The 27,252-nt window shown below is 35.6% G+C and overlaps 1 protein-coding gene across 1 annotated transcript in view; it reads right to left on the minus strand.

The window, feature by feature from the left end:
- The window catches only part of RP1 (RP1 axonemal microtubule associated), a 356,998-nt gene that overhangs the window by 124,311 nt on the left and 205,435 nt on the right, over positions 1–27,252 (minus strand). Inside the window, exon 17 of the mRNA XM_045075785.1 lies at positions 19,812–19,943. Within this exon, the coding sequence (XP_044931720.1) occupies positions 19,812–19,943 (132 nt within the window). The remainder of the gene's footprint in view (positions 1–19,811; positions 19,944–27,252) is intronic.

The following is a 27,252-nucleotide window of genomic DNA, read 5'->3' on the forward strand; positions in this document are numbered from 1 at the left end:
CTCTTCACAAAAGCTTCCTAGTACCTCTAGGGCACGTATTTTTCTTACTGGAAATCCATAGGTTTTAGATTTAAAGTTGGACCTTAAACTGCCTCCTAATTATTGTATGGTTGCTACTTGATTTTGCTTCTCCACTCAGATTGAAAGCAGAACCCATGGTTTATTCTAGTCTGTATCATGGCAATGGCTAAGGCCAGACCTAGAGTGAGTTTGCCATTTCCTCTCAGATAGACCATCATAATCCAACAGTTCACCTAGCTGCTTCTAGGTTAAAAGCAGTTCCTTGGGATTTCACATTGATCCCCTCTCCCAGAACTCTCTGTGGCTTGGAGATTTCAAAAGAGCGCATTAGCACATTGGCTAGTCATTTTCGAGTCATATAAATTATAGACCCCTATTTATTACTAACTATGATTGAATTCATACAAACATAAGCCATGCACCTCAGTGTGCAACTGTTGTATCACTGAAAGATGACCTCTGCACATTCATCCTTACATTGCTCATTTCTTCACTGCAGGCTAAGACACATTAGTGCAAAAGCCTGCTGGTGGCAAACTCAAATTTTCTAAGTTTAAAAGTAGCCCAAATGATTTTACCAAACACACCCAAAAGATAGCCCAAACAAGCAAGTCTTCAGCCATTTAGAGCCTGCCTGCATTGCGAATCCCACAAAAACCTCACCCAACAGCTGTTACCTATTGATAATATAGGGCCTTGTGATGAGGCCCAAAGCTGTTGCTGCTCTTTGGAGCTCTGTGACAGAGACTCCCGACTGTTCTGCTGACAAACCCAGACACATAAGGCCCCTCTCAGATTCTGCTCTCCCCTGGGAGCTCCTTTACCCTCTTTCTCTCCTGAGTAGCAATTCCCACCCTCGGCTATGCAGAGACTCCTGCAATGAGGGGCATTTCCTGCATGCAAACCTGTCGAGGGCTTTCACAATAAAATTTGTGTGACCTACTGCTGCTGCCTCCAGGTCATATCTTTTTCCTCAATTGTCTCCAAAATGCCTCAAATCCCTATAGTAATGCACAATATTCATCTCAAGGAATGTTAATAGATTTTACCTGAAAATATGGGTCCCATGGTGATTTTAGTTTAGAAATGCTGTTAAACAGTTTTCTTTACCACAGGGCATCTCGGAGCCTTCACTACAGTTATACGCGCCCCAGATCTCCAAGAAAGGAATGAAAAAGTCAGTGTCTCACAAACTCATTTCACCACAGAACTATTTCCTGGGAACATCTTTGAAAGCAGAAGCATGGTCAGTCTCTCATACCAGAAGAGACCCCTGGGCTGCAGTAGGTAGGCATTAGAGAGGAAAATAATTTCTCTGTGTGTGTCTTACAAATACTAGTTCCTAAATGTCATTATCCATTAAAGGAAACTAGGGCTAAACAGAAGAAAGTATTAGGTAAGATTAAATACCTTTTTCTGCCAAAAAAGTGAAGAAGTGTTCAGAGTATGGATGGTGACAGGAAAGGAAATAGAAAATAAGAATGTGAATGGTCTTCCACTAAATGAATGTAGGATGATTTTAGCATCAAAATAAGGGATGATAAAAACAGATTAAACACATCAAAAAAATAAGAATCCATTAAGTTATTGCTGGTACAAATTAAATAAAATTTTTAGGTCGGGGAAAAAAGAAAGTTCTACACTGCTATAGAATACCAAATAATAGGGATGCCTGGGTGGCTCAGTTGGTTGGACGACTGCCTTCGGCTCAGGTCATGGTCCCGGAGTCCTGGGATTGAGTCCCGCATCGGGCTCCCAGCTCCACGGGGAGTCTGCTTCTCTCTCTGACCTTCTCCTCGCTCATGTTCTTTCTCACTGTCTTTCTCTCAAATAAATAAATAAAATCTTAAAAAAAAAAAAGAATACCAAATAATAAATGGAGAAGGAAGGGCATAATCAGAAAAATCTGCATTTGGCAAGCATTCTAGCAATAATTGATTCTGGCAAGGAACATCAATAGATACTAAAATTAGCAGGTAAAAATTTTATGAGAACAAAGTGTCTCCCCCCAGAATACTATTAATTAATCACTAATTAATAAGTACAAAATACATAGCATTTTACATTGAAGAATTGTGCTAGACACCACTCTAATCAACTACTCTAAGTGAGTGTCACCAGTCATGGGAAAAAGTGATACCATGTACCTCTAGACAGGAGGTACTGAATGGAATACCACCCCTTTTGTGGAGTTTCTGCCAAAAATGAATAATCTGAATTTAATCATGACAAACACAAATTGAACGCATCTTACAAAGTAATGGGCTTGTACTCTGCAAATACATCAAGGTTATGACAGACAAGGAAAGACAGAAGAATTCCACATTGGAGGAGATTAAGGAAACATGACAACTAAATATAATTCACTATCCTGGACTGGATTTTTGTTTGGGGGAAATAAACAATGAAAAAATTAATGGTCAGTAGGTAGTGTATCTGTAACTATCTCTCAAATGATTGAAAAACATGCACAGGTATACACACACAGAGATATTTTAATAGAGAAAGATAAAGTAAATGGGGTACAATGTTAACTGGATTCTGGGTAAAGTTCACTCTTTATTCCATTCTCATAATATTTTTATAAATTTGAAAATAATTTAAAATGAAAAAAAATTAAATTAAGCCATAGGAAAAGTCCTTTATTCCCCATCCCTTTGATGATTTAATCATAGTTCTAGTTGCTCAATTCATTTGTTGATTTGACTTATTTATTCTTCACAGAAACCTATGCCTCCAACCCAAGGGTATATGATGCCTCCTTTAGTTCCAAGGACTGAGCATTCCCTCCTTGGAATGCCGTTCTTGGGGCTGTTTTCCGTGCCCACTGAAGGAGCACCACATAGTGATATCGCTATCCCTCTGAATGCTCTTCTCACTTAAAGGCCCTGGAGAAAGCACAAGTGCTAATGACTACAGGCCGATAAGGGGAGACTTGCTGGGGAGCTCCTTCCTAAAATGTCATACTCATCTTTCCCAGTAACTCACAGGTACAGAATTCATAATTTTGCTAAAATTTGTGGATTCCGTAGGTATTGCATTTTCCTCAAGCGTCACTTTCTGTTTCTCCTTTGAAACCTCTGAACGCTTCTGAATAGAGAAACTTTAAAGCCAACATATGGTTTCTTCCCATTCTCTACAACATCTGGCACTATGGAAGACATTTATTAGGTGCCCAGAAAATACTTCTTGTCTAACTGAATAGAACATACTTATCTGCTCTTGTACTAGAATACTAGTTTTCATTGCATTAGTTTTGTGCTAAGAAATGCTGCAATATACATTTCAGTGAATTTAACATTTTCTCATTTACTTTTATTATACAATCAAGGATACAATAATAAAAATCACAGATAAGAATTAAGAAATATTTTTAAGTTTTATTTTACTTTTTCAGTGTTCCAAGATTCATTGTTTTTGCACCACACCCACTGCTCCATGCAATAAGTGCCCTTCTTAATACCCACCACCACGCACGGTATTTAAAGCTAGAAAGCAGAGATGTTTTAGAAATCAAACCATAGCATCTGACTCCACAATAATTATGCTTCCATACAGAAATCTCATGGTTTTTAAAAATTTAATTGTCATCTATTTTTGAAAACAAACTTAAGGCCCAGTGATAGTGCTTAAGATCTCAGTAACATTATGTACCAACTGTACTCAAATAGAATTGTAATTTTAAAAAGATCTCCATCCTTGGAGTCTAACACACAATAAGACCCTTACTAAGTGATCTTAGCCAAATCATTTGTTTATTGAGCCTCCATTTTCTCATCTATATAGATGGATACTCATGGTACCTAAATCAAAGAGTTGCTTATGTAACAAAAATAATGTATTTGGAAGGCAGTTAACACATGGTAAGAACTTAGAAAACACATTATTATTGCCATTGTTACTGCCATGATGTAAATAAAAAATTAAAAAAAAAGAAAAGGCAGGATTCCAAAGTATATATATATAGCATGATTCAACTTCATTAAAGGGGTGAGATATACATAAATGTGTGTATATATGTGTATGTGTAAATATGCATATATATTATATTCATATCTTTACATGTATAAATATATAATATATACATTTATATACAAAGGTGTGTGTGTGTGTGTGTATGTATATGTAGAGAGAAAGAAAATCAGTTAAAGAGAATGATTTGTAGAAAAAAGACTGGAAGAAAGTGAACTACCCCAGTGGTCATCAAATTATCAATGAGTAACAACTCATTTTTTTTCTTATACTTGACTTTTTCTTCAGATCTTTTTCCATAAACACAGATTACCTTTGTAAGTATAACTATAAAAATGCTATTTTTAAGAACCTCACAAAGATGAACCCTATTTGTTTAGAATGTTATAACTATAAAAATTGTGTTCACATTATTTAAAACAATTGATAAAATACATTATCTTTCTTATTGCTTTAAAAAGGCTACTTCCTTCTTTTCATAATAAATATTAAATACAAAATAAAAACCATTACCCTCTGTAAGCTCTACTCAGGCTGCTTGCTAGTCCCATCATGCCCTAGCCTGATTTTATATATTTTTCCAATGTTTCTTATTTCAATCTGAATGACATGCAAAGAAGAAACAATTAGCAGAGTATTTAAAATTAAGCACATTAAAAAATTCATTTTCTTCTCCTTATTAAATGCATTTTTTTGTTGTTGTTAATAATTGGAAAGCTCTCAGGGAACCTCTCAGAGTCTAGCAATGAAGTCTTCTCAAGAAGCCACTAGTGGACTCCACAGACAGAATATGAAACAGAAAAAGCACGAGACTTGACTAAAAATATGCAGAAGGAGTCAGATGAAAGAATAAGATAAAGAACATACATATGCTCAGCTCTCTGATTACCACACATTTCTCACTGGGAGCCAGCATCTTCTGAGCTGCACCCAAAGATGGGCTCTTATTTTAAAAAGAAAAAAAAAGCAATTTTCATCAAAGCTAAATATAGCTATTTCTACAAGCTTAAGAAAAAGTACCAGTGAGTCTAGAACTTGCTTCTACTCTGAAAATCCTCTCTTGTCTGATTATAAACTACAACATAGACGTTCAAAGTTCAAGGACAAGAAACAAACCTACCCACAGACTATATATATTTGGTTAGTTTTTGAAATGTCCCAAGAGTATTTCTTAATCCAGGTAGCATTAGAGAGAATTGGCTTGGGAGTCATTTTGAATTCAACTGGTGTCCTGGCTATTGCAACCTAAATAAAATACATTATTGTAAAACTCTCAATCTCAATTTCTTCATCTGTGGGATGGACATAATGTCGATTGCATACAATTTTCAATTTAACTGAATAAACGTTTCTTTAGCACAAAAATGTAAGCACTATGCAAGGCACAAGGTTTGCAAAGATAAAATGATGACATAGTCCCTATTGTAGAGAAAGTTATAATCTGGTAAGGGAGATAGATTTATAACCAGACATTTTCAGTATAATAAAATATGTCCAGGACACTGAACTGTGAGGATTAAAAAAGGTGGTATATCACCTTGCTATTTAATAGCTTGAGTAATATCCATTATCAATATTTCTACTACAGGTACTCATCTATCTCCACAGACTAGAGATATAAATATAGATAGGCACTTTCATATTATATTTGACTTACATTATTGCCTATAAACTATACTGCAAAAGAGCTGGGGCAGTCAGATGACCCGAAAGTCAAGAGAATTCCTCTTGGATACCCATTTCCCATGCTTAGAAATTCTCTCTCTTTTTTAAAGATTTTATTTATATATTTTAGACCTAGAGACAGAGAGCAGGGGGAGGAGCAGAGGAAGAGGGGCAAGCAGACTCTTCACTGAGCCCTGAGGCCCACACAGAGCTCAATCCCAGAACACTGACATCATGCCCTGAGCTAAAATCAAGAGTCAGATGCTCAATTAACCGAGCCACCCAGGTGCCCCAGAAATTCTCTTTTTTTTTTAAGGGTCCACCACCACCACTACTTTCCCGCATAAACTGTAGCAGTTAGACCAACTAGCTGATGGGGCTATTATATCACCAGGTCAAGAAGGACTATGCTGGCATTGACTGGAAAGGAGGAAAGGAGACTGTTAAATCCCCACAACACTTCTCTCCCCCTCCACTTTCTTATTCCCAGAGATGATCTTGGCGGCAGAACGCAGGAGCTCTTCCCACTAGAGGAAGTAAGAAGTTATCCTGCCTTGTGGGCCTAATTTCTCTCCAAAAGTTAAGTCAGCCGTTAGATATCTATTCAGAAGTGTAAACTTTCTCTTGCCACACATTCTAAGTGAGAAAATAAAGGGCTAACGGAACAGTCAGGCTATAGCCTATGTGACTTCATGACTGTCCTCCTGTTATTTCTGGAGAATGTAACTGCCATGCCATGAGCGCAGCTATGTGCCAGCCAGAAAGCAACATATATGGTCTCTTCCAATCTGTACAGAGTCCTGTGAAGAATAAAGATCTTTCACAACTCAAAGAAGCTAAGTAACTTATCTAAGGATACATGGCAGGACACACAGATCCAAAAGTAGGATTCAAACCCAAGTCTGTTTGATCAGAAATGCTACACTGTCCTCAAAAAGAAAAAGAAAAAAAAAAGTTACATGCTCACTTTGGGATCTGAAGGCAGGAAAAGAGAATAAAAGACTAATGCAGACATTGCAGATGATACCACTGAAGAAGAACACAGGAGTCAATGGCCACAAGAGTGAGAGCGCACAATCACAGGGATCACAGGGATGAGCTGCCTTGTCCCGTCTGAAGGTTTTCAGACTACCAAAAGGCCCACTGCTCCCTATAACCCTAGACCAGTGCTTCGCAAACTTTAGCATATACACAGATTACCTGGGGATCTTGTTAAAATATAGGTTCTGATTCAGTAGATCTAAGATTCCACATGTCTAAGCAGCTGGTCTGGGTCTACAAGGCCTTAGACTCCGAAAGGGCATTCATACCCATCCCTGAGTCTCTGCCACTAAAATAGTCGCTTGGAGCTGGAGACCCTGATCTCACTTCACAGTAAGTAGAAGCTAGATGCTAAAAACAAACATGTTGATGCTATTGACAGAGAGAGAGTGCTTAGTAACTGCAACATCTACAGCTGGTAGAGCACTGCCCATCTACCAGGGGCAGTGTGTGAGGCACACATTCCCAAACATTTTTTACAACCAGCCTTTTAAGTGAGTATTGTTACCTGCCTCTCACTCCTTACTAAGAAGAAAATTACAGATTAATGAAGATAAGCAATCTGTTCATGGTCACAGAACTAATAAATGGTCAATCTGGTTTTGAACCTTGTCTCCATGATCCGAGGCCTCTGTTCTTCACTAATTTAATACATTTCTAATATGTCAATAATTTTTTAAACGTATATATATTTTCCTCTCTCTTATAAATTGCAGACTACCCTGAAATTTAGGAGAAAAAATAGATATCGTTGCCTCCATTCGATATATAAAAATAATGCTGACCTGGAGAAAATAATTAGCGTAGCCAAGGTCACATGCTAGGTCTCTAATCCAGCTCAGCAGACTTGCAGTCCTGTGCTACAACTGGGGTTCTCAGCCTTGGTTGCACTTTAGAGTCACTTGGGGAGCTTCTAAAAGTCTCAATGTCCAGGCTGCTCCCTAAACAAAATAAGCCAGAATCTCTGGAGGTGGAACTGGGCATCAGTAATTTTCAAAGCTCCCAGGTGATTGTATGTGCAATCAAGACTGAGAATCTACATCATTCACTCTAAGACTGGAACATGCGTAAATGTTTCCAGAAAAACACTGACAGGATTTGTCAGCACATACACACACATGCCATAGGTATATTATGGGTAATAATAGACTTTTGTGAGGATAACCAAGGTATCAAACCGTACAAGCCTCTGAGTTCTAAACAATCGTCTTCAAATAATTTTTGAAATGCATGTGTTATATATGGTATGACTGCCTGTGCATGGAGACAACATACTCCTTCCTGACTGCATGACTGCTTTTCTTCACTGCAGGTTTAATGATTGTAAAAGTAAAATGGCAGGCTGAGGTCTGAAGATGTGGAAACCACTTTAGGATTTGTGTTTGCTAGGTACTGCAGCCTAAAACAGCCTTGGCTTCCAGTTGACTTGAGTTGGCCTCAATCATTCGCTGTTCTCTATACAGCCTTAGGTTACAAAAGGAATATTCTCTGAGGAGAACAACTGCTGTTTAACACTGTACCCTGTGGGGCTGAGGGTGAATTAGTGAAGTGGAATGTAATTGTCCTAATTGAAATTTGTCCAAAGCCCTGAGGGACTAGGAGAGGCAACCAGTGATACTCAAAATAGTTCAGCCCAGTGTTCTCTGTTGCTAAGAAGAGAGATATTCGAATGGGCATGGACAAAAGCTTCAAAATACGGCATCTGAAGATGCCAAGAAAATAATCTCACACTCATACTGCTTAGGTAAGCAACATATCATATATTTGTATATGCGACAATACAAAAGAAGGGTTTTCACTACCAGAAGAATTTCCAAATGGCTTATATAGTCTGGTTATAATTTGATTTGAGGTTGATGGTTTATGGGGCCAGTTTCAAACCAATAGCCTAAAACTAATTGCCTTTAAAGAAAGCAATTTTCTTCTATAGCTTTCTTCGCTTATAAAAGATATGTGAAGAAAAAAATCGGTTTCCTGTGATGATTACAATGGGCATTAGGATAACTTGTGGGGATTTTAGCAGACCAGAGATTTATTTTATATTGGACACATCCTTTCCTGCGCACGCGCGTACATGCACACACACACACACCACCACCACCACACCCTTCTCTATTATAGAAATAAATTTGGGACATTCAAAAGACAATATTACTGCCAACATTATTTACCCGAAATTCTTCCTTCTCTCTTTGAAGGAAAAGTTGCTCTCGGCTGTCCCTGCTAAGACTTATTAGTCCAGTGGCTCCTTCATCTCCATATACTCAGAGTGTGACATTGGCTTGAGTCCCTGTATTTTCCATCAGCCCTAACTCCTTCCATTCATCTTCTGAGAGAAGAGTCTTACTGCTTTGGGAAGGTCTGATTTCTTTGATGGGGGAAAAAAAGGCATTAGTGGCAGATCAGATGCAACATCAGGGTAAAGAATCCTTTGTCACATGGAGCTCAAGGACATCAAAACAGAGGAGGGGAGGGGCAGGGCAGGGAAGCACTGAACTGCTAAAACTCGAGGGAGTTCATCTGAGCTTGTCTTCTCACAGCAAGGTTCTGGTCAACTGAAACTGAACTACTGAAGTAAATTAAATTAGGACGATAAACATCTGAAATACCTGGCAATCCTTCACCTGTCCTTAATACCACAACATGTATGTGTGCTAGAATTTGTAGTTCTGTCTCCATAGATTCTTCATAAAGTTACCTGCCTGGCTTACAGAATTTTAAACAGAACAACTACAGTGTAAAGTAATAACTCCCCCAAAATGGAATTAAAACGTTTTCGAATGAGATGTAAAAATGGCAAATAGAGGTGAGAGAAAAAATTTTCTGAGCTATTTCTGAAAAAAAAAAAAAAAAAAAAAAAAACAGAAAAACAAAAAAACTATTGGAGAAGGTAATGAAAGCATTTAAAGCTAAAGGTAGAATTTCACAAAGGCAAATGGTTTCTGAGGTGCTTAGAGCAGGTTAGGCTGTGAGGAAGGGGACTTTGCAGCAGCAGGTTTTCACAAGGCAGCCCCTGTCAGTCAGCAGTTCCCAGATAGCCACTCCACATTTGTCAGAAAGGTTAATGAAGTCCCCAACTATAATCGTTTTCTTCTTTCCACTCTCTTTACCCTGTTCCCTCATCTAAGGAGAGGCTGTGGCAGGCACTGCTGACAGCCTCTCCCATGCTACTCTGTGCTGTTGTCTGGACTAATTCTTGGGTGAAATTTCCACATAGAAGCATCCCATTCTTAGATAATGAAGTCAATTTTCTTATGACAAATGTTTAAAAGTTCCTTGAAGACATGACTTCTTTAGCTCTTCTTACCTTTGATTCTGTGGTTTGAAACTATAGGCAACCCAAGGCAGCACCTAGGACCTTATCAACACAACATCAACCATGATGACAACAAACCCAGCAAATAACTCTACTAATCCCCACCATCTGTAGTTTTGCTTCCCATGGCTTCAGTTACCTGTGGTCAACTAAGGTTAGAAAGTAGATGTCTGGTCAGATGGTCATAGTAACCTAACACTAGGTGACCATGCCGACATCACTCACCTCGCTTGACCTCATCACATAGGAATTTTATTACCTCACATCATCACAAGAAGGGTGACTATGGGGAGTACAATACAATATTTTCAGAGACAGAGAAACAACATTCACATAACTATGAATTACAGTATATTTTTATAATTATTCTATTTTATTATTATTATTATTAATCTCTTACTGTACCTAATTTATAGGTTAAAGTTATCATAGGTATGTATGTATGGAAAAAAATCACATGTAAGTTTTGGTACTATCTGTACTTTTAGGCATTGCTGGAGGTCTTGGAACATATCCCCACAAGTAAAGAGGGTCTATTATAATTATTTCCTGCTATAATGAACAAATTTTAAAATAAAAATTATACAAAAAAACTGTAAATACCAAGAAAGAAATGGACTTCATTTTTTTACGGTTGCCACCTCTTTACTTTCTTGGGCAATTTCTGTCATTGCAACAGCAGCCATTTTTCCTTCAACCATAATAATAATCACCATTTATTAAGCTGCTACTACAAGCTAGGCTCTGTGTTGGATGCTTCATATTTGTTTCTCACTCCATGAGGTATGTTAAGTCATGATACCATTTTAATATGAGGAAAAGAGACAGAGGTTAAGCAATATGCCCATATCATATAATAAGTATATGATACTTATACAATCATATAGAAAGAGAGAATGCCTAACTCCAAAGCCTCTGTACTCCAAGATGGATGGATATATCTAAACACAGCTCATGAGGACACATTTTACCCTGTGCTAACACTGTCCTAAAAACTTAATTTATTATCATGTCAACCATATTCAAGGTTCACACTGGCTCTATGAGATACTCTTCCCTACTAAACAAGTGGACAAACTGAGACTCAGAGTTAAATATTTGGCCCAGAGTTACACAGGCAGCAGCAAAGGAGACGGAGATGTCAAACTTAGGCAAACCAGGTTTGAATCCCATGCTATGTGGGATGTAATATCAAAGACAGCTGACCTGGAAATGAACACAAAAATTGGTCCAACAAAATTTTATGACATAATCTGATTTTCAAAACTCAAATATTATAGGTGGACACTTAAATGCCCTGCCTGCTATTTCTAGTCAAGCATGATCAGGAACCTCAAAAACACATTGGAATTTTTTCAGACTCTGGACAAAAGGACAATCAGATCTCTACTGACAAAAACACTATAGCATATCATGAGTGCCAGAGAGTAATCAGTGAGCTAGGTTAGGAGGATAAACTGTTTAGGATGCTAATCATTTACTCAATATCTTATGAATATTTGAGTCATCTAAAAGGATCATTTTTACTCAATTCAAGAAAATTTTACTTAGTTCCTATTATTTGCTGGGCACTGTGTTAGTTTTATTGCTCTCTGAAAGTTGACACAGATTAAGTTTGAAAGATAAATAAAATAAATGACAGTCTCACCTCAGAGATACAAATTACTTGATAGGGAAGACAGACATAAATATTTGGATTTCCAACATGTAGATGCATTCGTAGACAACAAAAGAAATACTAGAAAGCTCAAATGTAGCAGAATAAGGAGTGATTAACTGTGGGGGCGTGGGCAGGGAAAGCTTCACAGAGGAAGGCAAAAGGATGAATCCAAATTTTGCAGAAAGAGGAAAGGAAGGACATTCCAGATAGAAGGAACAGCATACCCAGTATGTACAAACACTTAAAATAGTAGGCAAAAGGAGGAGCTGCACATGGTGATAAGTGGTTGAACATGGCATCACATGAGATATTACAGGAGAAAAGGAGAAACAGTGAGATCATGAAAGGCACTGGTCAAGTTGGAAGGGAGTCGGCACACCCCTATGCGGGCAATAGGGAGCCAGTCAAGATCCTCAAGTATGATGGTGATATGATGTGAGTTTTAGAAAGATCCATGTGAAACAGGATGTGCTATATGTAGCAGGGAGGACTGAGACAGGAAGTCCAGTGGACAAACAGTGATCACTGAACAGGGAATGAACAAAGCCTGGGACAGGGTCGAGTGATCACTTTTTGATGTCCATACGCAAGAACATATACATGCATGCACATGTGTGCATGTGTGTAGTTTGTCTGATTTAATCTGAAAACAAATAAATGGTTTCTAAAACCTCTTCTTCAGTCTCTAACATTTTCACAAGCAACACATTTGCACAAACATTGCACATTGCTGGTGTACATTCATGTTAATGAAAATTGATGACTGGATATGCTATAATCTATAATACAGAATAATTTATCAAAGTTTGTGCAGCCATCAATTAAAGATGAATTCCACCTAATGCCATGATCTTTTGGAAATAAACCAAAGTCCATTAGTCTCAGACCATAAGTGTATCCATTTGAGAACTGTAAAAGCAGTTGCTATTGTTGACTAGAAGTTTAAAATATTCCAAGCTGGGAGCATATTTCATAGCAACTCTGAATTAACGAATAGACTCTTTCGGGCTCTCCCTGAAAAAAATTTACAGCACCTAAAATGTATTCAGATGACTAAAAATGTGCTTCATATGAGTGACAGAACATTTTAATTAAGTACCACTCAGGTTGACTCAGTCAAAAGAAAAAAAACCAAAAGCCTAATCCACCATTGTATTGCTAGTTTTTGAAACCCTAGAGAAAGAAAATATAACTCACAGAAATAAATAACAAATTAGCTGATTCTAATGGTTCATGGATTAGTCAAGGTTAAGGTCCACTAAAAGTATGAATCACCATCAGAGAGTATGGGCATAAAAAGACAAATGGTGTAAACTTTTGTGCACTTTTTTAAGACAGTGTTTGAGAACACTGATTTATACTAAAACATAAAGCAGAAATTGAAAACAAATGTTCGTCAATATTTGACACATGGTATCAGAAAAAAAGGCTATTCTTTAACCCCAAAATCATCTGGAAAAAAATAAGTCAAGCAGAATCTCTATAGGTATCTTGCAATGTAAAAATATCTATTTCTACAAAATTAATATGAATAGTTTTGTTTTATTCACAAATTTATCCATTTCTTAATTTAAGGCATTTATACAAGGCACAGGAAGCACAAAGCTGGTGGGAATAGCTAACAGAAAATAAGATCAAATAGTCAAAACTATTTCAACATGTTAGGATGTTGGACTGGTATCAAGAAGATAAAAACTAACTGGTATCAAAGTAAAGGTCTACATTTTGATTTTAAAAATCAGTTATATATTCATCAGTGAAAGGATCTGAATACAACATCCTAATGATCTAATATATACCAAGAGTGCAATAACGATGTCTACATGTACTCCAAGCCAAGACCATATTAACAGATGCATGGAGTCCACATTAAAGGAATACCATTATTTTAACTGTTCAGGCTATACGAAAAGACAGGCTCCAACCTGGAGAATCGCACTTGAAATGTTCATAAAGGTAAAGAATTTAAAGAACATATATTAGGAGGAACTATTAAAAAATGTATTTCAAATAGAAGAGGATATACTAAAAAGAAACACTAAGAATCCATGTTTTAGTATATTTATATATAAGAAGAATATACTAAGAAGGAATGAGAATATACACAGAAGAAATATTAAGGTTTATTTTATAGGACGGGCTGTTGACTTTTTATGTCTCAAAAGAGTTTCTGAGGGGTAAGTTTTCTGCTTAACACAGAAAGGTACTTCTGACTGATTAGAATTACTTAAAATGACGTGGCTTATTTCTTCATCCTTCATGTGAAATTCTACATTGCTTTTTGCCAGGTCAAAAGTCCCTTCAAATCCTCATTCTATGATATGTGAAACTTACACCTCCTCTACATTGTAACTCCCTATAATAACATGAGCACAAAAGAATAAATCTACACTTCTGTCTGGATGCTGAATGTTATTTTTTAATATTAAAAAAAACAAATACTAAGATCACAAGAGGAAAAACAATTAATATAAGCTATTACCTGGTAATTCTATTTATAAGAACTATTCTAAAGAAATAATACAAATTACAGATGAGTGTCCATTGCAAGTTATACTTAAAAAAAATTTTGAAAAAATGCCCAAAAGTAAGAGAGTAGGTATATATGGTATAGAACATCTATACAATAGGTTATTTACAGCTATTAAATTATTTTGTAGCAGTAATATCATGAAAATGCTTATAATGCTTACTGTATTCTATTAGCTGAAGAACAGATCACAAAACTGTCTACCCAACATAATGAATATGTGTGTGTATATGTATCTATAAAGTGCTTTTTGGAGAGTAATAAAATGGCATAATTTTAACTTTTTCTTTTATGTGGTTTTTTTTCAGAAAAATTTTAGTTTACTGTGACTGCTTGTAAAGAAGACCTCAACTTAGTAACAGATTTCACATTTTCTTTGCCCAAATATTTTTTTGTTTGCTTTTTAAAGTGTTGGCATCTAAATAGGTTTAAGGAAAGTATATGCTATGGCTGAGACTTTGGCACAGATTCGGCCTTGCCTGGCAACAGCAGTGAGACACACCCACCAGCGGATTAAGGACTGGTATGGTTGTCACACTACAATGCTCAAATTCTTGTGGACAGAGCAAGAGGTGGACAATCTAGAGGTAAGACTTCCACCACATTCATCTTCCCAGGCCTCGGTTTTCTCATTCATAAAAATAAGAAGTCACAGTGGTACCTGGGTGGCACAGTTGTTTAAATGGCCCACTCTTGGTTTCAGCTCAGGTTGTAACCTCAGGGTTGTGGAATTGAACCCTATGTCAGGCTCCATGCTCTGCACAGAGTCTGCTTCAGATTCTCTCTTCTTCTTCCCCTGCCCCTCTTTCCCATGCTCTGTGTCCAAAATAAATAAATCTTTTTTTAAGGATTTTATTTATTTGAGAGAGAGAGAGAACAAGTGGTGCAGAGGGGAAGAGAGGGGGAGAAAGAAGCAGAGAGCAGGGAGCCTGATATGGGCCTCGATCCCTGATCCCTCGATCCCTGATCCCTCGATCCGTGATCCCTGAAGATCACGACCTGAGCCAAAGGCAGGTGCTTAACTGACTGAGCAACCCAGGTGCCCCTAAAATAAATAAAACTTTAAAAAAAAATTAGTCATATGTTGATATTTGTTGATATTTGTTGAAGCTGGGCAAGTGGGCACATTGAAATTCATTATTTTATTCTTTTTGTAAAAAGTAAAATTTCTTCCTCAAACCCCAGTTCCCTAACAAAACTAATATTAAAATTCAACTTAGTCCTAAAGGAAGAGCTTGCAGATAGAATGGCCCTACACGTCTATTTACTACTACCAAAGCATTTTTTATTGTATATGTAGTTTTATAAGCTCTAAATCTTTGTCTCTTGACAAGAAAAACATCCACCTTTTTTTTAGTAAACAAGAGTTTTGAATACAGAGAACAGGCTTATTTTTTCTGTATTACCTAATTCCCCAACTATATATATCTTGCCCTATCCTGAAAGTAGACTGGCAAATATAATCTCAGGAGCTGAGAGTTGTTTTTGATATTTTTTAAAATATGAAATAAATTTTTAAAAGTATTTTTCAACGAACATGTATTTTAATATGAATGGCTAACTCTATCCAGTATGACAGCTAAACTGCAAAACCAAGAGGAATGTATTTCTGACAAGAAACAACTTTTAACTCCTGCAGATGTTTGAGAGGTAAAAGACAACTAAATAGAGTCATGATATAATTACTGAGTAATGAATGGGAACCTTCTAGGTAATATTCATATACGAAGATATTTTTTCCCATCTAAAGTCATGGATGTATAAAAGCCATTTCCACTACATAGAAAGCAACATTAAACAAATCATAGAGATTTGTAGATGGCATTAGGAAAGCTTTATCATCTGAATTTCCAGGATTTCATGTCCAAGTCCAAAGTCTGTGTTATGTCAGTGATTTAAGCAACTCATTAACAAATTAAGCTCAGTCTCCCTATTCTCGGTCCTTGACCCACTCTCCATTTCTATTATATTACCATTAACTACAACAAAGGACCTACACCTATTTAACCCATCCCCCACCACCTCCATTCTGGTAATCATCAGTTTGTTCTCTATAGTTGAGTTTATTTTTGGTTTGCCTCTCTCCCTTCTTTCCCCCTTTACTCATTTATTTCTGAAATTCCATATTTGGGTGAAATCATATGGTATTTGTCTTTCTCTAACTGACTTATGTCATTTAGCATAGTACTCTCTAGTTTCACCCATGTCATCACAGATGACAAGGTTTCATTCTTTTTTTATGGCTGAGTAATATTTTGATATAGATAGATGATGATAATAGATAGATGATAGATAGATAGATAGATAGATAGATAGATAGATATCTCATGTCTTTAACCATTCATTAGTTGATGGATGCTTGGGTTCTTCCCATAGTTCAGCTATTGATAATGCTACTGTAAACACTGGCATGCATATGACCCTTTGAATCTGTATTTTTGCATCATTTGAGTAAATAACTAGTAGTGTAATTGCTGGATCACAGGGTAGCTTTATCTTTAACTTTTTAAGGAACTTCCATAATGTTTTTCAGAGTGACTACAGCAGTTTGCATTCCCACCAGTGGTATAAGAGGGTTCCCCTTTCTCCACATCCTTGCCAAAACCCATCATTTTTTGCATTGTTGATTTTAGCCTTTCTGACAAGGTATGAGGTTATATCTCATTGTAGTTTGATTTGTATTTCCCTGATGATGAATGATGTTGAGCATCTTTTCATGTGTCTGTTGGCCATCTCTTTGTCTTCTTTGGAAATGTGTCTATTCATCTCTTCTGCCCATTTTTTAATTGTATTATTCATTTTTGGGGTGTTGAGTTTTATAAGTTATTTATATACTTGAGATACTAACCCTTTATCAGAGGAGTACACTTGTTATGACAAGCACCAGGTGTTGGATAGGCATGTTGAACCAATATATTGCACCCATGAGCCTGATATTATTCTGTATGTTAACTAAATAAAAACTTTTTAAAAAAGGACTTCCAAGTCTTTTTATAATTAATAACAAATTTTATTTTTGTCTAACATGCCTTGAATGTTTCCCACATCTCATTTATCAGTTTTTAAACTTTTATTTTTGTGTGATTAATACTTATCTGGCTCACTATTGCATAAACCTCAAGAAGTCAGAGACAAAGTCCTTTTTGCGCATCCCTCTATTTCTTTACATCTGACATTTAGTAGGCAATGCATATCTCATAATTTATTACATGAAAGAATGATTTGAAAAGGTTTATATTTATCATGAGACCTAATTTTATCATTTTTCCAGCCTCATTCTAAAATGTATACTTTCCAATCCTTAAAAATTTAACAATGGTTTCAAAAATGGTGGTAAGATCCAAAACATATAAAGAACTGATAGAACTCAATAACAGAAAACAATCTGATTACAAAAGGGAAAGAAGAATAAATAGGTATTTCTTCCAGAAAAGATATGCAAATGGCCAACAGATACATAAAAAGATGCTCAATATCACTAATCATCAGGCAAATGCAAATCAAGACAATGAGATATCAATTCATACCAGTAAAAATGGCTATTATCAAGAATAAAGTTAAAAAAAAAAAAAGAAGACAAGACATTAAGTGTTGATGAGGATATGGAGAAACGGGAACTCTCGGGCACTGTTGATGGGAATGTTTAAATTGGTAGCACCCCTATGGCAAACAGTATGGAGACTAGTCAAAAATTAAAAATAGAACTACCATATTATTCACCAACTCCATTTCTCAGTATGTATCCAAAGGAAATGAAAACATAATATTGAAGAAACATATCATTTCCAGGTTTATTGCAGCATTATTCATAGTACGTAATATAAGGAAACAATCTAAATAGATAAAGAAGATCTGAAACCCATGAGAAAGAAGGAAATCTTATCATTTGCAACAACATGGATAGACCTTGAGAAAATTATGCTAAGTGAGATAAATCAGACAAAGACAAATACTATATGATATAACTTATATGTGGAACCAAAAAAAAGCTCAACTTGTAAAACCAGAAAGCAAAATGGTGGCTACCAAGGGCTTGGGGGTCAGGGGTCAGAATAGAAGAGATGTATAAGGATACAAACTTGCAACTAGTAGGTAAGTAAGACCTAAAGATCTAATGTACAGTAGAGTGATTATAGGTGACAACATTGTATTATAAATATCAAACTTGCGAGGAGACTAGATCTCAATTATCCCCATTACAAAAAAGAAATACAAGTATGTGATGTGATAGAGGTGCATTCTTGCATATATGTTGCATAGCACAATATATAAATATATTAAATCAACATATGATACAACTTAAATGCAAAAACATTTAACAATGGTAACATTTTAAAGATTTTTTTTTTTTTGCCAGAACAGACAAATATTCATAGGATATATAGAAGATTTCCTCTTTAGCAGTTTGTTACTCATAAAAAGTATCTATTTCTAGGAATTTCAGCTAGTATGTTATTTTCAACCAAGTCAAATTTTACTTGAGGTGGCCATCCCAGATTTAGGTGCCATTACTTCCTGACACAAGATTGAGTTTTCCTTCTGTGAAAAATGTTAACTAAGCACATGTTTCTCATGCAGTGTGATTTGTCACACTGTTCCATAGAAATATAAAACTGGGCCTGGTCCAATGCAGCAAGAATCAAAAGGCTAATTTCTCTTCCCTCTGGTTGATGTGATAATATCATAAGGTTGTCAGCAAGAGACATCTATTTTCCGCTACTATCTGAAAGAAAAGAGAGCATATCCAATTACTAATTTTCAAAAAGCACTTTTTGAAAGGTAACATTATAATTTATCTGTCTCTCAAAATTGATTTTTTTTCAAAAATCATCCAGAGACAGTGGTCCAATATTTCATTTTACCCAAATATTACTAAATTCTGATGCACAGAATTTGTTAGATATCATTAGTTATACTTCCCAGAGAGAAAGCAATGCATTTAAGAGAAAGAAAATGATCAGACTAAAAGATGGAAACTAAAAATTCAAACCTCTGAGGCCTACAGCACTTTATTCATGCCTCAGTTTCTGCATTGGAGAAACAGATTATTTTTTTTTTTTGTTTTTACTTAGACTCTGGTTAGAATTTGCTATTATTCAAAAAATATATACATAAAATATTTTGTATGTGATAGTCCAAATATGATGCCATATAATAATTTCTTCTTACCAAGTCATTGTTCTAGAATCATTGAATTCAAGCTAAAGAAATAAACATATTTTAATATATATGTGTTCTTTCTTTAAATATTTTATTTATTTATTTAAGAGAAAGAGCAAGCACACGACCCCAAGGAGGAGGAGGAACAGAGGGAAGAATCTCAAGCAGACTCCCTCTGCTGAGCACAGAGCCCTTTACAGGACTCAATCTCATGACCCTGAGATCATGACCTGAGCTGAAATCAAGAGTCAGATGCTCAACCAACTGAGCCACCCAGGCACCCCTATACATGTATTCTTTGCATAAAAAAGCAAGGTAACAGCTTAAAAGCAAATTCATCGGTATAATATACTGTATACATTAAAAATAATTTGATGTTCTTCCTAAGGTGGCCGCAAAGAAGCAATGCAGACAAATCAAAAGAAGGGGAGGGGGGACTTGCTTACTTGCAGCTGAAGAAAGTAAGGAACACTTGGCCTCAGATTCTGGTAGTGTTTCTTGCTGGTTTTTTGACTCATGGATTTTTTCCTCCTCTTGGCTGGGTGTTGCTGACATACCCATTGGGTTTTCTCTGCCAACTGAAATTAAGATTTTAAAGATGCAATCCTCTCAAAATCACTTGTTTCTTCTCAGAAAATTCACCATATGTTCAGCTATGCAAGTTTAAGTTTTGCTATTGTCTCCATTTCAATGCCTAGTCAAATCTTTTCACTCTGCATTACATAGTTACCAGAAAATGACTTTTTATTCTTAGCAGCAGGCTGTGCATGAATGGTATTCCTATAAAATCTATTCACTGCCTTGTAAATTCAAGCAATAATTTAACACCACAGTATGAATCAAATAACTTATTCAAGATGTTTTTCTTATAGATTCTAAACAGAAACTCCTTTGATAATCTGGCACTTTGCCTTCTTTGGAAGGGGAAACTGATTAAAACATCACTCAAACAACATTTTACGTTACCTTACTGAAATATGAAAATCAAAGAAATATACATATAAATGAATAAAACATTATCTATTTTTCTGCCTTTTATTTAGAAACAAGTGTTTTGGTATTTTGTTCAGGAGTAGATATCTCCAGCCTATCTGAATAATGATTCTAATGATTCACAGTTTAAATTGCTTGTGTTTCCTTCTTAGGGTTCAGCCATAGTTACAAACCTCATCAGCAACAAAAATTATATTGATGTCTGATTTTATATAATAATAAATAATAGCATCTATTTCTTAATATCATAACTGCAGTCAATAATTTCAAATGACCCATGAAATGTATGTTAGCATGAGAAGGCATAATGATCTCATAACTATGGTTAAGAGAAATCAGCAACACTTAATCATATAGAGTGATGGCAATGACTATACAACACTGGTGTCTAAAGAACTGCCTGTGATAATATTGTCATATATATATATATATATACATAGAAAGAGATAGAGAGATCCTTATAATTATTTGATATTATGTAATTTCAGACAATAATAATCTTTTGAACACCAAACTCTGTAAAACGTGTTTCTCGGCATGGCTTATCTACAATGCAATGCTTAGACATTGGAGATTGATGCTAATAAAGGAACTTTAAAATATTAAAAATAAGATCGGAAATGACTAGAAATATGTCCACTGAAGGTAAATGAACACTTAAAGAGGAAAGAGTAAAAACGATTCCTAAATATAATTCAGCCACCATTTTTTTATAGTCCATTAAGGGACCCATAATCAAGGGACTACATTATCTACAAATAATGTAGAAATCCAGGATTTACAAAGAGAAAATAATCTCTCTCACAGGCACTGCCAGAAGCATAAGAATAAATCAATGCATAACACATGGCTTTGACATTGATGAGTTCACAGTCCAGAGGTAGAACACGTAAACAATGACCTTTGGTATATATTGATGAGCTCTATAGCATACCCAAGCACAGGGTGCCTAACAAAGAATGAGCTGCACAACAGAGTCAGCCTAAGCAAACTGTAAAACGGGAACACGCATTTCTTATCTTTCTATCCTCCCACACTGGCTTTTCAAGATTCTACGTCATCCTGAAAAATGAATGTCAATATACTTTTATAAACACAACAATTATCTTAATAGTAGGAAATTTAGGGGATGCCTGGGAGGCTCCGTCAGTTAAGCAGCTGTGTTCAGCTCAGGTCATGATCCCAGGGTCTAGGGATTAAGTCCCACATTGGGCTACCTGCTCAGTGGAGAGCCTGCTTCTCCCTCTCCCTCTCCCTGCCTCTCTGCCTCTCTGCTTACTTGTGCTCTCTATCACTCTGTCAAATAAATAAATAAAATCTTAAAAAAAAAAAATAGTAGGAAATTTAGGATCTGGATGACATTTTTTGGAATGGTCATCCTAGATGTTCCTGTCTTTTGTATAGAACACTGCCCAGCTTGGCCTTTAAACCAAGTGGGTCACAGCTGGAGTTCTAAAATCCAGGTACCAAACAGCCATCCAGTGGATTCAGAGCCTACTCTGAATTGGAGTAACTCTTACCAGTGTGCTCTCTTTGTCTCACTTTCAAAATTTAAAAAGCAATCTAAAGATTTATTAAACACAATATTTAAAAAAAAAACTGTGATAAAGGTGAAAGAAACAGAATTGTCTAGCTGGAATTGAATGATTACTTTGTAATCATCTCATTATATCCAAAAGTTTAGTAGTATCAAGATCAACCACACAGAAAGGCTATAACTGCAAAAACTGAACTTGTAAAAAAAATTTTTTGTTTTATTAAATACCAGCTACTTATAAGTAAAATAAGCTAAAATACAATATTAATGTGTCATGTTGTTATGACATATATATTTAAATCCATAAAATCTATTTTATTATCCGAAATATATTTTTGTCACACTTCTCCACATAAGGTATATATTCAGGATCTGATAAACTGGATATATGACAGTTATTTCACTTATATTTTGAAACTTGAAGGATCTTAGCATACTAGTATGAAGTGAAAATGAATTTTCCAAACATACTTTAATAAAAACTTCCATAAAATTTTAACCTGAAATAAATTCCTTATTATAATAAAAATGTAACTTCTGAACCATATCTTTGGTTTTATATTTTTTTCAGGTTACTGATACCTGAGCCTCATAATTTGTATACAGAAGCTAATACAATAAAACTAGGCTGGAATTTGAGCAAGAGGAGGCAAACTTTAAGCATAATTTAAGTCTCAGATATGATACTTATAAAACTTGGATATGTTAACTATTACCTAAATGCCCTAAAAAAGAAATAGTGCATTAAAGTTAATGAAAAGTCACAAATTATATTGATCAAAAATTCTTCAAATAATACCAAGTGCACTATGTTGTTATTATATGGGATTATAACCATGGAGTTATTATCTGGAAAAATGGGAATGAACAGAGCTTCCAAATAATCCATTGAGAACCTTCTCCATGGTCTCAGTATGATAACTGATTGTGTAAGCACATGAAGTCAGATCTCACACTTTCTCCTATATACAGGGTTCCTAGTACCGTGAATGTAGACTCATGAATAAGAGAGGTTTTGCTGCACAAGACAACTATTTCATCTAAATGGTAGAAGGAACAATGACTTTTATTATAAATTCTTTTTTTATTTAATTTTATTTTTTCAGTGTTCCATGATTCATTGTTTATGCACCACACACAGTGCTCCATGCAATACATGCCCTCCTTAACACACTATTAATTGAACCAAATTCTAACCGAATTGTAAATAAAGAAATCAAGTCACAGAGAAGTTACATTATTTGTCCAAAGTGATTGAAAGAAAGAATGAGAAGATATCTTCCCAGGAATCTAGTAACTCTAGTTAAGTTATAAAAGATACATCATGATGAATTATAGCAGAAACTAAAGAAACTAAAAACAGGAAATCAACACAGAAAATCAATGTACCAAAATCTGATTATTTGAAAAGATCAATAAAATTCATAAGTCTCTAGTCAGGCTAAGAAAAAAAAGATGAAAGAACATAAATCACTAACATTAGAAATGAAAGAGAGAACATCATTACAGATCCTATGAACATTAAAAGGATATAAAGGAATACTTTCAACAACTATATGCCCTCCAATTTGATAACCTAGATGAAATGGACCAATTTCCTAAAAGATACAATTTGCCAAAACTCACACAAGAAGAAACAGACAAAATAAATAGTCAAGTCTATTAAAGAAACTGAATCAATATTAAATAACCTTCTAAAACAGAAAGCATATGGCCCAAACAGGTTCCCTGGTGAATCTTACACCAAAAAATTTAAGGGAGAAATTATACCAATTCTCTACAACCTCTTTCAGAGGATAGAAAAAGAGGGAATATTTTCTAACTCATTCTAGGAGGTCAGTTTTGCCCTAATACCAAAAACCATACAAAGACATTGCAAGAAAAAAACTATAAACCAATACTTCTGATGAACATAGACACAAATATTCTCAAAATAATATTAGTAAATTGAGTCCAACAATCTATAAAAAGATTAATATAATAAGACCAAGTGGGATTTATCTCAGATATGTGAGGCTGGTTCAACACTCAAAAATTAATTAATGTAAGGATTTTTAGGTCAATTAAAATATTCTTTTAGATATCAGACTGATGGATGTATGCCATTATGCATTTGTCCAAATCCATGGAATGTGCAATACTAAGATCGAATCAAAATGTCAGCAATAAACTCTAAATAATAATGATGTTTCAATGTAGGCTCATCAATTATAATAAATGTACCACCTGGTGGGGAATTTTGGTGGGGAAGGCTATGCATTTGTGGGGCAGGAGATAAATGGGAAATCTCTATACCTTCTCCTCAATTTTTCTGTGAACATTTAACTACTCTTTAAAAAGTCTTTAAAAGGGGGCACCTGGGTCATCCAGTCATTAAGCATCTGCCTTTGACTCAGGTCGTGATCCCAGGGTCCTGAGATCAAGCCCCGCATCAGGCTCCCTACGTGGTGAGAAGCCTGCTTCTCCCTCTCCCACTCCCCACCTTGTGTTTCCTCTATTGTTGTGTCTCTCGCTGTCAAATAAATAAATAAATTCTTTAAATAAATAAATAAATAAAGTCTTCAAAAAATCTTGCTGAAAAAAAATTTCACCATGAGGACTCTTCCGTTCTTTAATAATCATAACCACAAATACTTGTATAGTGCTTGTATAGCACTGACTGAATACCGGACACTATTAGAAGCATTTTATATATATTAACTCATGTAATTCACACATCAGCCCTGATTTAAGGCACCCTTCATTTTCATTTTATAGAAAATGGACATTTGATACAAGTGCTGTCAGAGCACACAGCTAACAAGAGGCCTAAGCAGGATATGGATAACTGGTAGCCTGGTTTCAGCCTATGAGTGAAATATCCTTGCCTCTCTATCCTGCTGTACTTTGAAGGCTCTCACTGTTTGGTAGGTGAACCCAGTCAACAAGATTGTGTCATCACAGGCAGGGCAGAGTAGTGAACTCCATGTGATTGTGAGCCTTGCCACTCCAACCAGCGTATAAAGACACTTAAATCAAGTGCAGTTGCATCTAAGGATACCAGAACCATGATTCAGGGGTACACACTTGGGGACAATAGGTAACTTCCCCACAGAAAGATCTCTACTGAAGTCTCCTGAAATGCAACCTTACTATGCTCTTCCTAAAATGATCTCTTCCCCTACCCAAGTCCCTTTTTTGCTAATGATCTTTTCCCCTATGCAAGTCCCTTTTGTTGCTAAGGGTGCCTGAAAATTTCAACTGTACCTTCCTGAAAACCATGAATAAAAGTTAATGTTGTTTAAAACAAAACAAAACAAAACCTATGGAGCCAAGTTACTCTATATCTGTATTGAAATACAAACTGAAAATTCTCAACAGTTTTATGGGGATATTTTTTGCTATTCTCGGTATTGGGCAGGTTCAACCTATTGTGTGTGTGTGTGTGTGTGTGTGTGTGTGTGTAGTCTGGTTAGACAAGATTCTAAAAACAATGAAGTGATTTTGGGAACTACTATAAAATTTTAAGTAAACATCCTGCTGCTCTTCACAAACTAAAGGTCATGAGTTTCTTCCCATTTCAACTGCACATTTATGTATATCTGCCCACAATTTATTTACTCAAAATATGTTTACTCAATTTCAAAAGGTTCACAGATTCACAGTAAAAGTTCTTACTATAATGCAATGCTTTTATTCTCACTTACAGATGACAAAACAGAGGTTCAGAGAGGCTAATCAAATTAATTAGGGACATACTGTTAGCACATGAAAATAAAACCCAAACATTCCTAACATGAGCTCCCAGTCACTTTATGCTACATCATTCATTTGTTCAAGAACCTACGCTGAGCCAGGCATTGCACTGTATCCCAGAGATATCATGGGAACCAACTGTACTGTTTAGTACTCAATGATCAGGTAAGCTTCAACAAATACTGCAAGATAACTTGTTACTCAGTAGACAGGAGGGACCTCAGGGGAATATTTAAAGTCCATGCTAGTCACCAGAAAGCCAACATTAGCAAAGTTTCAAAAGACGTTGGGTTATATTCTCTCAACTGAGTATCATATAAGATGTTAAGTTCTCATAGACATCACACAAGATCATAAGCAGTCCGAACTTACTGAAAAATCTATTTTGGGATCAAATCTATTTTGGGTCCTGGGATCAAGTCTCACATCAGGCTTCTTGCTCTGAGGAAGCCTGCTTCTTCCTCTCTCTGTGCCACTCCCCTGCTTGTGCTCTCTCCCACTCTTAAATAAATAAATAAATTTAAAAAATATATATATATACTTTTAGTATAGTAAAGAAGGTAGATAAATATATACAAAACACACTTTCAAAAAAGAAGTTGTGAAAAAAAATACATAAAAATGTAAATAGTTCTTATCTCTAAAGAGATTTCCACATGAGTATATTTTCAAAATTTTCTACAATTACATGCATTATTTATATAATAAAAATAATAAGGGGGGAAAGAAATCATTTGAATAAGTTACTGACATCTATCAATCTCGCATTAGAAGACTTAGTCTCAGGCCTACTGGCTATAAGCTTTCAAAAATTAATTCACAATCACTGGGGATATTCAATTCTTTTTTTAAAACACACTATCGAATAATTATAGTGAAGTTTCAAAAGACTGTAAGAAGTAATTTATCTATCTTCCAAAGTGAGAATAAATGATAGAACCCATGTTTCTCATGTCTGGCATAAAATATCTGCCAAAAAATGTTGGGTATTATGACTGAAATAAGAACTTTCATATGCATTTACTTGCTTGATCCCCACCAGCTCTACTGGTGAGATAGGGCAGGTATCCACCACGACCAGGTGGGATTCATCCCTGGGTTTCAATGTGATAGAACAAATCAATAAGATTAGAGAGAAGAACCACATGGTCCTCTCAATTGATGCAGAAAAAGCATTTGACAAAATCCAACATCTGTTCCTGATTAAAATGTTTCAAAGTATAGGGATAGAGGGAACATTCCTGAACTTCATAAAATCTATCTATGAAAAACCCACAGCAAATATCATCCTCAATGGGAAAAAGCTCACAGCCTTCCCGTTGAGATCAGGAAGACAACAAGGATGCCCACTCTCACCACTCTTGTTCAACATAGTCTTAGAAGTCCTAGCAACAGACAGCAATCAGACAACAAAGAGAAATAAAAGGTATCCAAATTGGCAGTGAAGAAGTGAAATAAGTCAAGCAGGCAGGTATCAATGTTACACCAGTTACACAGACACAGAAACCAAAGCTCTCTAATGTTACTTGGTTTAACTAGGATCATACAGCTGGCAAAAAGAGAAGAAAACTCAAATTATCCATGACTTCTTTTCTATTGGTACTAATACCTGAGGTCACAAA

The sequence above is a fragment of the Mustela putorius genome, unplaced genomic scaffold, assembly GCF_011764305.1.
Source record: "Mustela putorius furo isolate JIRA1106 unplaced genomic scaffold, ASM1176430v1.1 tig00000151_pilon_pilon_pilon, whole genome shotgun sequence".
Lineage (NCBI taxonomy): Eukaryota > Metazoa > Chordata > Mammalia > Carnivora > Mustelidae > Mustela > Mustela putorius.